The 15496-nt window shown below is 35.0% G+C and overlaps 5 protein-coding genes and 3 pseudogenes across 8 annotated transcripts, besides 1 other annotated feature; 4 read left to right on the top strand and 4 right to left on the bottom strand.

Moving 5' to 3' along the window:
- Positions 1–15496: part of a mobile genetic element that runs on past both edges of the window.
- On the top strand, positions 1509–2604 carry TVAGG3_0367730 (protein of unknown function, DUF4106 family; the record flags this gene model as incomplete). Its single annotated transcript, XM_051231638.1, has 1 exon — positions 1509–2604. A coding segment is annotated over one exon (1096 nt), but the record flags the coding sequence as incomplete, so codon positions are not given.
- On the top strand, positions 2994–4152 carry TVAGG3_0367720 (annotated as a pseudogene). The gene has a single exon. A coding segment is annotated over exon 1 (1159 nt).
- Positions 7535–8376, top strand: TVAGG3_0367710 (annotated as a pseudogene). Its single transcript has one exon. A coding segment is annotated over exon 1 (842 nt).
- On the bottom strand, positions 9257–9715 carry TVAGG3_0367700 (uncharacterized protein; the record flags this gene model as incomplete). The annotated part of the gene is made up of 1 exon (XM_051231637.1): positions 9257–9715. The coding sequence occupies one exon, from the start codon at positions 9713–9715 to the stop codon at positions 9257–9259; it is 459 nt and encodes a 152-aa protein (XP_051101367.1).
- TVAGG3_0367690 (protein of unknown function, DUF4106 family) lies at positions 9752–10344 on the top strand (the record flags this gene model as incomplete). The annotated part of the gene is made up of 1 exon (XM_051231636.1): positions 9752–10344. A coding segment is annotated over one exon (593 nt), but the record flags the coding sequence as incomplete, so codon positions are not given.
- On the bottom strand, positions 11199–11922 carry TVAGG3_0367680 (annotated as a pseudogene). The gene has a single exon. A coding segment is annotated over exon 1 (724 nt).
- On the bottom strand, positions 13064–13978 carry TVAGG3_0367670 (organellar and viral DNA polymerase type B; the record flags this gene model as incomplete). The annotated part of the gene is made up of 1 exon (XM_051231635.1): positions 13064–13978. The coding sequence occupies one exon, from the start codon at positions 13976–13978 to the stop codon at positions 13064–13066; it is 915 nt and encodes a 304-aa protein (XP_051101365.1).
- TVAGG3_0367660 (uncharacterized protein) lies at positions 14339–15001 on the bottom strand (the record flags this gene model as incomplete). The annotated part of the gene is made up of 1 exon (XM_051231634.1): positions 14339–15001. The coding sequence occupies one exon, from the start codon at positions 14999–15001 to the stop codon at positions 14339–14341; it is 663 nt and encodes a 220-aa protein (XP_051101364.1).

Raw genomic sequence — 15496 nt, 5'->3', positions numbered from 1 at the left:
GAAGTCTTTACAAAACATAGACAAGAAAGTTCTTGACAAAGTCTTTACGATGAAGAAGTCTTTACAAAACATAGACAAGAAAGTTCTTGACAAAGTCTTTACGATGAAGAACTTTACAAAACATAGACAAGAAAGTTCATGAGGAAGTCTCAACAAAGTCTTTACGATGAAGAACTTTACAAAACATAGACAAGAAAGTTCATGAGGAAGTCTCAACAAAGTCTTTACGATGAAGAACATTACAAAACTTCATCGTCAATGAGTGTAAATCAGGCAAAAATTATTTTAGGGTAGATGGTTAGATCTAACCTGTTTTCTAACCTCATTTCTACCCTCTTGAATTTTCATGAACTTTCTCAACAAAGTCTTTACGATGAAGAACTTTACAAAACATAGACAAGAAAGTTCATGAGAAAGTCTTTACAAAGTCTTTACGATGAAGAACTTTACAAAACATAGACAAGAAAGTTCATGAGAAAGTCTTTACGATGAAGAACTTTACAAAACATTGACAAGAAAGTTCATGAGAAATTAGACGAAGAAGTCTTTACAAAGTCTTTACGATGAAGAACTTGACAAAACATAGACAAGAAAGTTCATGAGAAAGTCTTTACGATGAAGAACTTTACAAAACATAGACAAGAAAGTTCATGAAAATTCACGAGGGTAGAAAAGAGGTTAGAAAACAGGTTAGATCTAACCATCTACCCTAAAATATATTTTTGGGTCATTTACAAAACATAGACAAGAAAGTTCATGAGAAAGTCTTTACGATGAAGAACTTTACAAAACATTGACAAGAAAGTTCATGAGAAAGTCTTTACGATGAAGAACTTTACAAAACATAGACAAGAAAGTTCATGAAAATTCAAGAGGGTAGAAAGTGTCATATAAACATCTGTCAAAAACCGCTTTTTAACTTCACTTAAAATGCCACGTAAGCTACGTAAGAATATACGTAAGAGGAAGGGAGCATTGAAACATCCAATAGTAAGACTAACACCACAACAACAGTTGCAACAACAAATGCTGAATGACCCCACTATGTTGCAACAAATGTCAAGCAATCCTATGCTTTTAAACCGAGTTGTTGGTGCACAGAGTGGAGGTTTAAGAGCGGCACTTTTAGCGAAAATGGCAGGCTATGGTGGAGCTGCAGACGGAACAGCCTATAACCCTCAAAGTCAAATGAATTTGAGTTCACTCAAAAATCAAATAGCAGATGTCAAAAAGTCAAACATAGACATACAGAAGCAAATAGGTGAAAACGAAAAGAAACTAGAATATGACAGACACACAAAGAAACTCAATGAGTTAAACGTAGAGAAAAAGAAGAAAGAAGAACAACTGAAAGAACTAAGTACAGAGGAATATGCGAAAAAAGTGTCAGAAAAAGCAGCAGAAGTAGCAAAAATGGAACAAGATGTCATAAATTTGAAAAACCATACTACTCACGATATAAAGTACTGAAAGATGAAGAAATAAAACAAAAAGCCCTGAAGACATATATGGATAGCGATGAGTATAAAAAAGAAGTTGAAGCAAATGTAAAGGCAGAAAAACTTTTACAGTTGCAAAACCAAACCGTACAGTATGAAAACTTAGCACAAGAAAGTAAAAATAACGACGCAGCCATGCAAAAGGCAATGAAAAGCGCAGAATATATAAAAGCTAACAATGACTGGTTAGATGCCCAAGCCAACGCTAAAGCAGCCCAACTCATAGGGTCAATAAGGACAAAAATACAAGCGGATGAAGACAGTTCAAATGAAGCTTTAACGAATGCTGACTTTAAGAACGCTTTCGAAGCTCTTCATAGTAAGGTGAAACAAGTGAACGACTTCTCATCTGGAAAGAAACTGAAGTCTGAAGGTTTCGACAAAGAGTTAAGAGAAGTAGCACAAAATATGACGAAAATAACAGATGCAGCAACGAGACAGGCAGTTCAAAGTGCCTATGACGCCGTTAGAGCAACTGTTGTGAAAAGTCAAGAAAAAGAGTTACAACAGACCAAAACAGACCTAGTAAATGCTTTCTTAAAAACGAAAAGTCAGGTAGGACATTACGCTGCAGATGGAACATATGTGCCAGCTGGTGGAATTTATATACCACCAAACCCTCCAAGAGAAGCACCTGCACCAGGACTACCTAGAACATTTACATCGTCACATGGACATAGACACAGGCATGCACCAAAACCAACACAACAACCAACAGTTCAAAACCCTGCACAACAACAACAACAACAACCAACACAACAACCAACAGTTCAAAATCCAGCACAACCACCTCCACAACCAGCACAGCAACCACAAACAGAGCAAGGACATAAAAGAAGTAGAGAACAAGGAAACCAAGAATTCTTAAAAATGCTTAAAGAAGAGTGTGGTTTCCCAGATACTGTTGACTTTAGTGACAGATATAAAGAAGCTATTGGAAAGTTCAAGGAAGGAAATACTGACCCGAACCTATTTAGCTTTATGGCTCAGCACCAAAACGGATATAATCTCAAACCTGGAAAATACAAGCTCGCTAAGGGATATGATTTAATAGCATATCATCCAAATGACATGGATGAATTTACTCCGAGATATTTGATGTCAGAGCTAAATGACAATTCAACTTTCGTCATGAAACGCGTAAAAAATAGAGACGGAACGAAAGAACAAAAGCTTATGAATGCGGATGACGTAGATAGGGAAATTGTTGAAAACGGTCTCGGAATATATGAAATGCCAGCAGATGAGGTACAAGAAACTCCACAGGAAGAAGTTCAGATACAACCAGACATGGAAGAAATAGTTCAGCAACAACAGCTAGAAGAGCCTGAAGGAAACGAACAAGTCCTTCCTTTGGAAACTAACTTCACAGAACTAGATGAAGATTTGGAACAGCCGAAAAATCTTGACCCTCAACAAGAGTATGCGGAGAATATGGAATATTTCCAAGAGTCTAAAAAAAATTCGGCTGACATAGTAGAAGAATATCGAAAAATGTTTGCCGACATACAAAAGACTCCAACACCAGATGAAAATATTCAGCATAGAATGAAGTACTGAAAGAAAATGTACACAAATACAACAACCCTTTTTACTTACGAGCATTTAACGTTCAATCTTCGGATGAACTCGGTGAAAATAAAAGGTTAAATTTCAAGAAAACATATAGAAATGAAACATTGTTTAAAGTTCATTCAGAACCTAACCAAGATGGAAACAAACCTACTTTTGTTTCTGCAGACGATGGAACTACAATGAGATGGGGTCATAAAGCTAATCCAGATAGGTGGTTCATAAACTTACAACCACAATTCCAAGAAGTTGTAGACGCAATGGAAGTCAATGGTGAACGAGATATAGCTGGTATTTTAAGCGCGGCTTTAATGCCATTGAAAGATATGAAACATGCAGATATTTTGGACCAGTATGAAATGAACATGGCTGATGGAAATATAACACCTGACGTTCTAGAACATTTATCTCAAAGAACTACACAGAACCATAGAGATGGTATATTTGGTGAAGAGTTTAGAAAGAAAGTTAGGGAGGGAGAAGGAAGAGAACCTATTGTACATGACCTTGCAAACGAAGTTTACAAAATGTCATAAAAACTTACTTTGCAGACAATGAACCGAGAAGGGATGAATATTTAAGAAAACTCAAATGGACAGTACCAAATGAAATGTTAGTATTGAAAAACATGTTCCTTGACAAAATAAAACCAACTACAGAAATAAACGACGCAAGACTGAAAGATTGGGTAAAAGCTTTCCCATTCACAAAAGATATAATTGGTAACATGGAAAGAAAACCAGAATGGCTACAAAAACATATATTTGGAAACGAGCATATTCCATATGGACAGGCACTGTTTGAAGAGCTTGAACCGGAAACTCAGGAAAGAGTCATGCAAACAATACGCGAAGACTCAAATACAGACTATGACAAACTCTTTCTAGGATATAGGTTACCTGAGATGGGCGACCAGAGCCAAAAGGCAAAAAGGACATGGGAAATTTGCAACATACTAGATGAACATAATGCAAAGATGCAACAACTTCAAGCAGAGGGCAATGAAGGAAAAAGAAGAGTTAAAAACTCAGTCAGGAAGAAAGTAAAGCTTGGTCCACGTGGGTTCTATTATGACATATAAATCCAACTATTCTATATTTTTACTCATATGAAATGTACGCCGCTCAGAATATAACGCCAACAGTTTTGGATGCTATGAATGGAAATGTTTCCGAATGGTATAAACGAATGCGACAATGCCATTAGAAGGTCAGAAATAGTTCCTGGAACTTACGAATATACAACTGCTGTTTCTTATGGAAATGTAGGTGAGTTTGGAGAAGGTTCTTCAACAACAGTAGATATTGCTTGCGACAGGTTTCATATAATTTCTATTGACAACTCATTCTTATACGTGGAACAAGACATTGAAATAAAACCTTCTGCCAAGTTGTCTGACAAGAAAGGTTGCAATGGAATTTTCTATGTCGGATACCAATATGCTCCAGAAGTTTTCATGGGATATAAGATATATTCTAACTCTGACTTAGTTCAAACAGTAACATGGGCAAACTATGAATGGTTCGCTTTGAGAAACTCAGTACAACCACAAGCTAGAGAACAAACAGACCAGTATGCAACTATTGAGAAATAAGAAAACTTGACCCTAACGTTCCAGGAGTTTATGTTGACCTTTCTGGACAAACTGCAGCAGCAGTAACCAAAGTAAAACTGAAACTTAGAGTTCCTTTGTCATCTTTCCTCATCTTCAGGTTTTTAAGATACTTGCCAAAACTGGGCAGGAAAAATTTCTATCGAACTTACTCCAAGCAAAAATAACTTAGTCATTGCACCAACACAAGACCCATTCACTCTTACAGAAGTAGTGGGAACAAATAAAATGTCATTCGCCGACTTTTGCAAAAACAAAGTTGACTTAGACTTTGGTTTCTCAAACCTCAACACTGAAGTAAACTATTATTTCAATGCTGCTGGAGATGCTTGGGACCCAGTTAAGTTCACATGCGAAAAGTTTGAATGCAAGAGAATAGAAAGCAGACTTGCAGTCTATATGTTGGACCCAGATATTTCAAATGCTTTAGCTGCCAAATATATTGCAGTTCCACTTATGTTCCCTATACACCAAATATCTGTCAAAGACTTTGCAGGTGAAGTTGGAAACCAAAGTGCTGACCCAGGTGCAAGAACAGATATTGCTTTAACAACTGCAATGAAACATGCAGATACTATGTTTGTACTGTTCAGACGAACTATAAATGACTATTCTTGTTTCTACAACCCCGGTATTAAATATCATATAAACATAGATGGCAAATATTATCCAAGAGAAGAATATTCTACAGTTGAGGATATGAGGTCATACAACTTGACATTAGATGCTATGAACTTTAACAACAACTTCACAACAACCATTAACCCTGAAATGCAAAGTTCTATTATGCCATATGTGAAAGTATGGACTCATACAGGAGTCAAAAAACTCAATATACAAATGGAGACCGTTCAAACTTTTGGCTTGGCATTCCATTTGCTGACTCAGAAGACTTTATGGGTGGTATTTCAACTGTTGGTACAGTTCAAATACAATATACTGGTGACAGAGACGGTCCAGATGAATTGAAAGCAAAAGAAGTTTACAAAACCAATAGCACTTTTCACGGAAGATGCTCTTTTGAAGATTCGTTCGATGAAACCTGCTGGGGCTCCTCAGATTGGCATAACGACAGCTTCCATCGAGCAGATTTTGGCAGCAGGTCAGTAAGTTGTTCTTGAACTGACTTCTCTCCGTCAAATATTGACAGTACGCCAGTTTTGACATAATATTGTAAGATAAACTTACCTTTAGAAATATCGGTCAGTTTTGTTGTTATATTTTTGTCTGCTTCAAGAACTTTCACCATCTCGGTTATACCAACTTTCTTTGCTTTATGAAAATATTTTGGTTCAGCAAAGACTGCTATTCTATAACATTTTCCATTGTTTTGTAAAGAACTATTCTGTCAATGTATTTGTATTGTTTGTGTGTGTAAACTTTGTTCTGCTTCAATTCGAAGAGATATCCGAATACGTCCATCTTTTTATTCTAAGTAAAATGTCATTTCCGAAAAATAGAAGCGTAAGTGTTTCAAAAGGTTTAATGGCGGTGGCAGATGTGAAGTTAAATTCACCAACTCAAACAAACAGTCAAAGTGTTGTTGTCAATGTCAAAGAAGAGATGTTGAAGTGGGGAAACCATACGAAGACGAAGATGGTATAACAATTGTTCCTGTAAAAGAACAACCAACATATCCTGAAGTTAGCAGAGACTTAAGTTCTGTTGCAGATATTCGAAACGACTACCAACAACTTAAAGACAAACTTAAAACTCAGGAGAAGATTTGTCAAGCTTTGGGTATAATGTTAAACTTGGTCGAACACAACCCTGTAAAAGTGAACTCATATGTCATTGCACCTCATGAAGTTTTGAAAGAACTATTGAAACTTTTGACAGAGGCAGACGATATAAACATCAAAGAAATAGAACCCGACATTGCTTGCTGTGGTGTTTCATACAATGTCATTGACAAGATATACGTTATGAAAGGAGGTGAAACGTTGAACTTAAAATATAGTTTCCCAGACGTCATAAAAATATTTGACGACCACAACATTTCATTAAAATTTACTTGCTAAGTAAATGGCAGAAGACATAGTGGTTTATACTATTACGACTAAAAACCCTGAGTCATATAATTCTATAACAACAAACTTACAAAGTCCTCAAGGACGATATTGTAAACTGACCTTAAACACGATGACGACTAAAGCCTGTTTTGCTCTTTTGACACCAGAAGACTTTGTTGTTGTGAATGGTAAAAAATACTTCTTTGAAGATACTTACTCAGATATACCACCAACAGGTTTTGTTGACTTATTTAATACTTTAAGGACGGATGTAACATGTGCTGCAACTAGAGCAGGTTTCATTATGTTTGGATGTCCGACTGAGTTTAGTATAAACGATATGAGCTATAATACAAAACTTATATCTGGTTTTTACTACCAACAGTTTCCTATAACAGGAAAAGGTGTCATACAAGGTTTGTCTGTTCCATTGACTTTAAGTACACCTATTTTATATATTGTTTCAAACTTAGGTTCAAAGTGCTATTCGAATGTCGACAGAAACTACTATGACCAAAAGATACTCATGCGTATAAACAACACTTTCTCTGCTGGTTTGCCTATTGTTCATTCGAATGCAGAGTTTTCAGCTTTAGTAAACTCAAACACTTTAGCAAACATAAACTTAACCTTAGTTGACGCAAACTTTGTTCCTGTAAAACTTTTATGTCCTATGTATTTGTCAATGACGGCAGAAAGTTTCGAATTGGAAGATGCAACTGGTGAAAGTATTGTACTACAAGAACAACTTCAACAACAAATAGTCAAGAACAACAAATGCAACAAATGCAACAAACAAAGTCAAGAATAAAAAAAATATTTTTTTTATTTTTATAAAAATGTACAGAATAGACGTTTCAGATTTTTATGACTTCCAAGCGTTCAGAAATATGTGTCCATTTAGAGACTATAACAAAGCAGTCGAGAATTTGAAACGTTTAGTCATTTATGTCGACTCTGCCCCAGAATGTTATGTCATGAAAGAATGGGATGTTGTCTTTAACAAACCAAGAGCAACCATAGTTTCAGAACAAGAATGTAGACAGAAACTTAAGAAAATAAAAGTCGTACAAGTTGGTATGAAGATGTTAGATGCTTGGGATATCTTATTGTCAAAGTTAGAAGATTTTTCAGTTCGTGGTATAAAGTTCTATACACCATCTCCAAACTTCTATTCTATCTTCACTGGATATAAATACGAACAAGTAGAATGGAAAGAAAATGTTATAGAAGCTTGGTTAGACCATGTCAAAGAAATTATATGCAATGGAAACGAAAGAGTCTATGAGTATATCTTATGTTGGTTTGCAAACATCTTACAACATCCAAGTGCTAAAAATGAAACTGCTCTCATTATAATTGGAAAACAAGGAACTGGTAAGAACACTTTCTTTACAGATATCTTATGCAAACTGTTAGAGGGTTATTCGAATCCGAATATGACAAACTTAGAAAACATCTGCGGTAAATTTAACTCTTCAATAGAGAATATGAAACTTATAGTATGTAACGAACTTCAAAGTATAGATACAACAAAGGTTTTAAAACTCAGATGCTTTGAAGAGTCTTATAACAGACAAAGTTGGAGTTGTTGAAAGAAAATATAAAGACCAAAGAGTTTGTGAAAATGTTGCAAATTTCATCATGGTTTCAAACAACGCCGTTCCGATGAAGTTAGAAAGTTTGAAAGAAAATATGTTAGTTGTTTCATGAAGTTCGTCTGAGAAGATCATTCATATGCAAGATACAGAATATTTTTGACGACTTAGCAGAAACTTTGACACCTAACTTTTACAACCACTTGTTCTCATATTTCATGACATTAGATATTTCTAAGTTCAATCCAAGACAAATTCCATATACCGAAGAGAGACAAACATTGTTAGAAGCAAACAAGAGTGTATATGAACTGTTTATAGATGAAACTGACTTTGAGTGTTTAGATGAAAGGTCATTGTACGATTCGTATAAACAATATTGTCAAGAGTATGGTTATATGGCAGCTTCTAAACGTACATTCTTGGCAAATGTCAAAAGTCTTTTAGACATACAGAACGGCGTATATACAAAGAAAAATTTTTATGAGTAAATTTTAAAAAAAATATTTTTTTATCCGATAGAAAAGATGATGAAATTCATCTCAGTCAACAAGTACATGTCAGGACTTAAAGAAGAACTAGACCCATTCGCTTATTTGAATGTTTACTTCTACCATTTTGAAAAGTCTACATATGACAAAGTTTGGAACATCGAACCCGTTAAGTTTGCTATTGTGACTAAAAATGGTGCGAAATTTGAAGACTTAGACATAGAAGGTTTGTTAGCAGTCAAAGAAAATTTTGACAGAAAGTTCTCAAAACTCGAAGAAGGCAAAGCATACAAACTTGTTATACCTTATGAACCAAAGAAAGCAGACGACTATGAATATTATGAGTCTAAGATAGTTGAAGTTCAGGGTAGATTGGGTAAAAAGATTTTAGAGTCTAAGCCAGTGTTTGCTCCTAAAGAGGAAGAGAACATTGACATTGACCCAGAAATGTTCTAAAAATAAAATTTTATTTTTACATGTCATATCTCACCTTCTCTGGAACTGGTTCAGGTTCTTTCTTCTCTTCTTCTACTTTCTTTTCTTTCTTTTCTCTCTTCTTCTTCTTCTTCTCTGGTGGAGTTATGTCAAACTTCTCAGAACCATATTTTTGTAAAAGGTCTTTGTCCTTTAATAGCTCTTCTATTCTGTTTCCTATTTCATCTTCAAGAACAGCGCATGTGTCTTCTTTGCATTCTAAGAACTTTTGTTGGACTTCATCTTTCCAATCGGCGTCATCTCTGTCAACAAGTCTGTCATTGACAAATTTTAAGACTTCTCTGCCTAATGTTTTATGGTTCTTGTCATATTCCCAGAAACAGAACTTTAGAACAAATTCACCTTTCTTGTTTACACTATGTAAGATTTTATGGTCGACAGATGTTTTGCTGTCAAAAAGCTTGTCTCGAATATAGATAGCGAAATCGCTAGACATTTTCAAAAAGATAAAAATTTTAATTTTTCTAAAAATATGTTAGAAAAAAAGTTTGCTGACATTGACAAGAAATTTGAGAATGTTTTAAACAAGAACAAGAGGAAGTTAGAAAATGCTCAGATAAAACCCATACATGACAAGTTCTTATTTGCTCAGAATGGTATAACAGGTCTAATCGCACCACCTGGGTCGGGTAAGACTTTCACTTATCTTAAAATGGCTGCACAACAACAAGAACTAGATGAGAAGAACCCATTCTATGAGTTAGTAGTCATTTGTAGTACTTCTGGTCAATTTGACCAAACCGTAAATTCGTTCAAAGATATTATAAAAAAGTCTAAGTTAGTATGTATAAAAGACTCTGAGTTGTTGGATTGGATAAAGAAGTACCAAAGAAGAGTTTTGAAGTACAATGCTATAAATGAGTATATAAATTCTAAGTTTAAAGACCCAAATGAGGAAATGCAGAGAATATTAGAGAAGAAACACTTCAGAAACAAACAGAAAGAGATAGAATACATTTCGAAGAAATTGCAATCTTACGATTGGAAGACATACCCTCATAGATGTCTTCTTATCTTAGATGATTTCGCCTCTCATCCTTTGCTTAAGAATAGAGAACAAGATATGTGTCGAATTCTCAAGAAGCTCAGACACTTTAACATCTCAGTTGTCATTTGTGTACAGACAGCAAAGAGTTTAAGTAAGGATGTAAAGAGAATACTTACTGATATCATACTTTTCCCTGGATTGTCCGAAGACGATTTCATGGAACTTATGAAAGAGTCCATGGCAGGTAAGTTTGACAGACATGAACTATGGGAGAAGTACAAAGTCATACAAGACCCTCATACTTCTTTCAGAATTCACATCTACGCGAACAAAGTTCAAATTGTAAAAAGTCAAGCTTGAAAAATAAAGAGTTTGAGTCTTAGTCTGTTGTGGTTCTGCAGCTTTCGGTTCTTCTGGCTTTGGAATGGACTCGGTTGGTGGTACGTCGGACATTCGTTTGTGTCCTGTCGGATGGAAGGACTCGGAATGTCGGAAGGAAGGACTCGGAATGTCGGAAGGAAGGACTCGGAATGTCGGAAGGAAGGACTCGGAATGTCGGAAGGAAAAACTCGGAATGTCGGAAGGAAGAACTTTTTCTGTCGGAAGGAAAAACTTTTTCTGAAGTTCGACCAAAAAGTTCTCAATTTTCGAAAATTTGAATGGTTTACGGACGAACAACAGGAAATTTTTTTCCAGTTGTCAGGAAATTTTTTTCCAGTTGTCGGGAAATTTTTTTCTTGTCGGAAGGAAGGACTCGGAATGCCAGAAGGAAAAACTTTTTCTGTCGGAAGGAAGGACTCGGAATGCCAGAAGGAAGGACTTGGAATGTCGGAAGGAAGGACTCGGAATGCCAGAAGGATTTGACGAGGCAATTTAACTTATAGAGCTACCTGAGCCATCTGAAGTCAAGCTTGAAAAATATATGGTTCATCTACCCTACTTGTTTGAAGTTGTCAAAATACTCTGTTATTTTTTCCTTTAACAATGGCAAATCTTCTTTGAATGTAAGTATTGTACAACCTTTCATATCATAGTGTGTTTGAGGTAACGTATCTTGAACTATTTGTTTCACATCTTCATTCGGTGTCATTGAAATCGGTAAGTTTTCGCGATAGAACCAATTTCTGTCAGATTTGTAAATCTTAGCAAGGTCGTAAAAGCTTTTGTTGTTTCTTCTGACTAAATGCAACATAACCATATCTCTGTCTTCTTCATTTTCCATCTCTTCAGTGTAAATCATATACTTATAGTTCTTTTCCTTTCCTTTTGGTACCGAACGTGGTATTCTTTTCTGAATGTTTTTGTCTTTTGCTTCAAGCTTGTTCTCTAGCTCTTCACGTTCTTGTCTATGAATTTCGTCAAGAAGTTTACAAACATACCAAGCATAACGAGGTGAAGCCCACATTGCAACAGCATTTACAAGAAGTCTATGTACATAATATCCTCTCAAACCGTTTGGCAATTTTTCACGATTTTCATGAGTTTTAGGCGAGTAAGATTTTTTACTTACTCGCTGTTCTTCACTGTTTTCAGAAAAAGTATGTCTCGCTGTGCTCGCTCAAAAATTCTTGTGTGCTTTGGTTCCTAAACCAGTCTTGTGGTTTCTTAGTATCTGGAGCAAAACATGCTGTCAAAATACTTTGCATTTGGTACATATCGTCTTTGACCGAACGAATGAGACGGAGTTGTTTGTTAAACTGTATGTACTCATATTCTTCATTTATAGCTTCATGAACGATAGCAGTTGTTGTGTTCTCTGTTGTTGACATATCTGTCTTTACATACAAAATAAAAAAATAAAAAAAATAAAATTAACTTTATTTTCTATCTTGTATAAAAGACCAAAAATAAACGCTTTACATGTATTTTTCAGCAACTTCGTCAAATAATTTTATAGCACTATCTATCTCATCTACTTCAAACGTTTCTTTACCTTTCATGGGAGCACCATACATTTTCTCAAACTTTTCAAGTAGTTCTGTTTCAGCAGCTCTCATATCGTTAACGAACACAACCTTAACTCTATTGACTGTACTGTCATATCTTTGAGTTATATTATATGTTCTTCCTATCTTATATCTCTTTGTATTGAAGTCCTTCGGTTTCTGAACGATATAAAGTAAGCCTTCACTGCAACGTTCCGTATCGAATGAACCATATGTTATGAAATTATATCCAACAACTGGGTCTAACCAGAACAAAACTACTGGTATAAGACTTTTGTCTATAAGATATGCTGTAGTTCCATGAAATCTTACCGATATCAAAAGCTCAGGATTTCTTGTCAAAATTTTCTGAGATGAAGCATTTCTAACCCAGTCCTTTGCTCTCTTTCCGGATGGTGTTAAAATGTCTGACAAAGAATATTTTTTGTATTTCTTTGAGTATCTTACGTTTAAATCACCTATTCTAACCACCTTGGTCTCATTGTCTATCTTTCTAACTGTTTCAAACTCAGTGTTTGACATTTCCTGTTCTTACATACAAAATAAAAAAAAATATTTTAAAAAAACTAGCTTTTATTTTCTATCTTAAGGAAATTCATGAAATTTGGTCATTTTTTTCAGCAAAAATATATTTTAGGGTAGATGGTTAGATCTAACCTGTCTTCTACCCTCTTGAATTTTGTATAAAAGATATGATTTCATAGAGTTTTTTTACGAAGTGCAAAAGTTCTCTTCGTCAAAAAAATACAGTTATATAATGAAATTTGGTCATTTTTTTCAGCAAAAATATATTTTAGGGTAGAAGGTTAGATCTAACCTGTCTTCTACCCTCTTTTCTACCCCAGTTATTTTATAAGCGTTTTACATGGTAAACATTGTGAATTCGTGAAATTCTAAACAATTTCGTAGCTTCTATTTCTTCTGTCAGTACATCGAATGTTTTAACAATGCCGAAAGTTTCTTTATACTTCTTCTTGACGTCAGATAGAAGGAAATCTTCTGCTGTTGGATAGTTTTTGTTCAGAAATGTCAACATGTCCATTTTATCTTCTGCTGGTTTCTCTACTTCTTTCTTTAAGTCAGCATAGTCGTTTCTCATACGTTCTATCTCTTTGACGGAGTAGTTATATTTCCTCATTGCTGCTTTACATTTAGAACATTGTGGGTTCATTTTTGCGTTATATTCTGAAACCTTACCTGCTAGTATGACTAAGGCGTCAATTGCTCTCTTTAACTCAAAAGTTGCGGGTTTTATCTGTTCATTCCATATCTTACCTCTTCTATCTTTATCTCTTATCTGCCATACACATTTTGCAACTAACGAAACAAAGTTGTCGTAGGTCTTAAACTCCCCAGATTTATATATGTCAGAGATGTTCTTATATACCATATCGCAATCTTTGTCCATGACTTTGTGGTTGCAATGAAATCCAAGAAACTCATAGTTTACCTTTCGTATGAACTTCTTTATTTCTACTGAGTCAGTTGCTTTGACTTCTATTTCATCGAATTCTGGAATAGTAAGCTTTTGTTGTTGGATTTCAGGAAGTTTAGGTAGATGGTCAATAATATCCTGCATTTCATAAAGATACTGTTCATTTGTTTCATCTTTCGCACTACAGTTTAGATCTCCTTGGAGAAGTTCTTGCTTTATCTTCTGGATTTCTGTTTCGAAAGTATATGAAGAAGGAATGAAGCTTTTCATCTCTACTAACATAGATGTTGGATTCATGACTAACGAGTTTGGTGCTGTTGTTGCTAACATGTTCTTACAATAAAAATAAAAAATATTTTTTTAAAAAAACTAACTTTATTTTTTATGTTTTTTGTGAAAGTGTCAAAAATTCATGAGTTTTGTGTGTTTTCTACGATGGTAGAAAAAAGGGTAGAAAAGAGGTTAGATCTAACCATCTACCCTAAAATATATTTTTGGGTCCTTTACACTCATTACGATGAAATCATGACAAAACATATACGATGAAGAAGTCTTGACAAAACATATACGAAGAAATTCATGAAAATTCATGAAAATTCAAGAGGGTAGAAAAGAGGGTAGAAGACAGGTTAGATCTAACCTTCTACCCTAAAATATATTTTTGCTGAATTCAGCAACAAAATGGTTCATTTACTCACAATATTTTTGTACAAAACAACCCCAAGCTTTTAACTTCTTTTCTGCAGCTTCTAATGCTATCTTAGCGAGTTCATATTCTCTAAATTCTCTCTTTAAATCTTCTTGTTCCCATTGGTCTAGTTCGTATGGCGAGTCTCTATAACCAGAACATATCTCACGTTCATGTTCTATTTGTTTTTCGCACATTTTTCTAACTTCTTGTTCGAACAAAGGTTTTGCATTCTCTACTGTATCTTCAAGTTCTTCTTCATCTAATTTCTCATGAACTTTCTTGTCTATGGAGTCCAGAATTTTTCCAACTGCTATACAATATTTTGGAGAAGCCCACATTGCTATATAGTTTACAAGTCTTGGGTCTACATACGTTCCTCTAACCTGTTTGATTTCATCAGGAATTCCTGCATGAATTTTGTATAAAAAGCAACCCGCGGAATTCCGCGGGTTGGTATATTCTTCACAAAATGCCTTAAAATACTCTTCCCAGGACTTATTTTCCAACAACCTTCTAAAGTCCTTCCTAAACTGCTGACACATATTTGTTGCATTTATATAACCATCCATGTCTCTACGTAAGACTTCAATACCGTTGTAAGTGCCTTTTGTGAATGTTTCGCCATTAGATTTGTTCGTGAACGTTTTTGCTTCGACTGTCATTTCAGTTCTTACAATAAAAATAAAAAATATTTTTGGGTGGTACGTCGGACATTCGTTTGTGGCTTAACCGTCGGACCACAACGATAAAAATCTCGACAAAACATATACGATGAAGTCTCAACAAAACATTTACGATGAAGTCTTAACAAAAAATATACGATGAAATCTATTTCCTGTGTTGTTGTCAAAATGTCATGTTGTCACACTTTTTCAGAGAAGTTAAAATGACCGAGTGACCGAGTGACCGAGTGACCTGGTCGCCTAAAATATATTTTTTTCTATCTTAAGGAAATTCATGAAAATTCACCTGTTGAATTTTGTATAAAAAGCAACCCGCTGTTTTCCGCGGGTTGGTATATTCTTCACAAAATGCTTGTTTTGAGGTCGAGCCACTTTTGGCTCCACCTCTTTTTTCAACCAAAAACTCATTTTTGTCGAATTCAGCACAAAATTCATGAAAATTCAACGGGTAGAAAACAGGTTAGAAAACAGGTT

Source organism: Trichomonas vaginalis, chromosome V (assembly GCF_026262505.1).
Source record: "Trichomonas vaginalis G3 chromosome V, whole genome shotgun sequence".
In the NCBI taxonomy this organism is placed as follows: domain Eukaryota; phylum Parabasalia; order Trichomonadida; family Trichomonadidae; genus Trichomonas; species Trichomonas vaginalis.
This window is presented reverse-complemented; position numbering and strand designations above follow the sequence as displayed.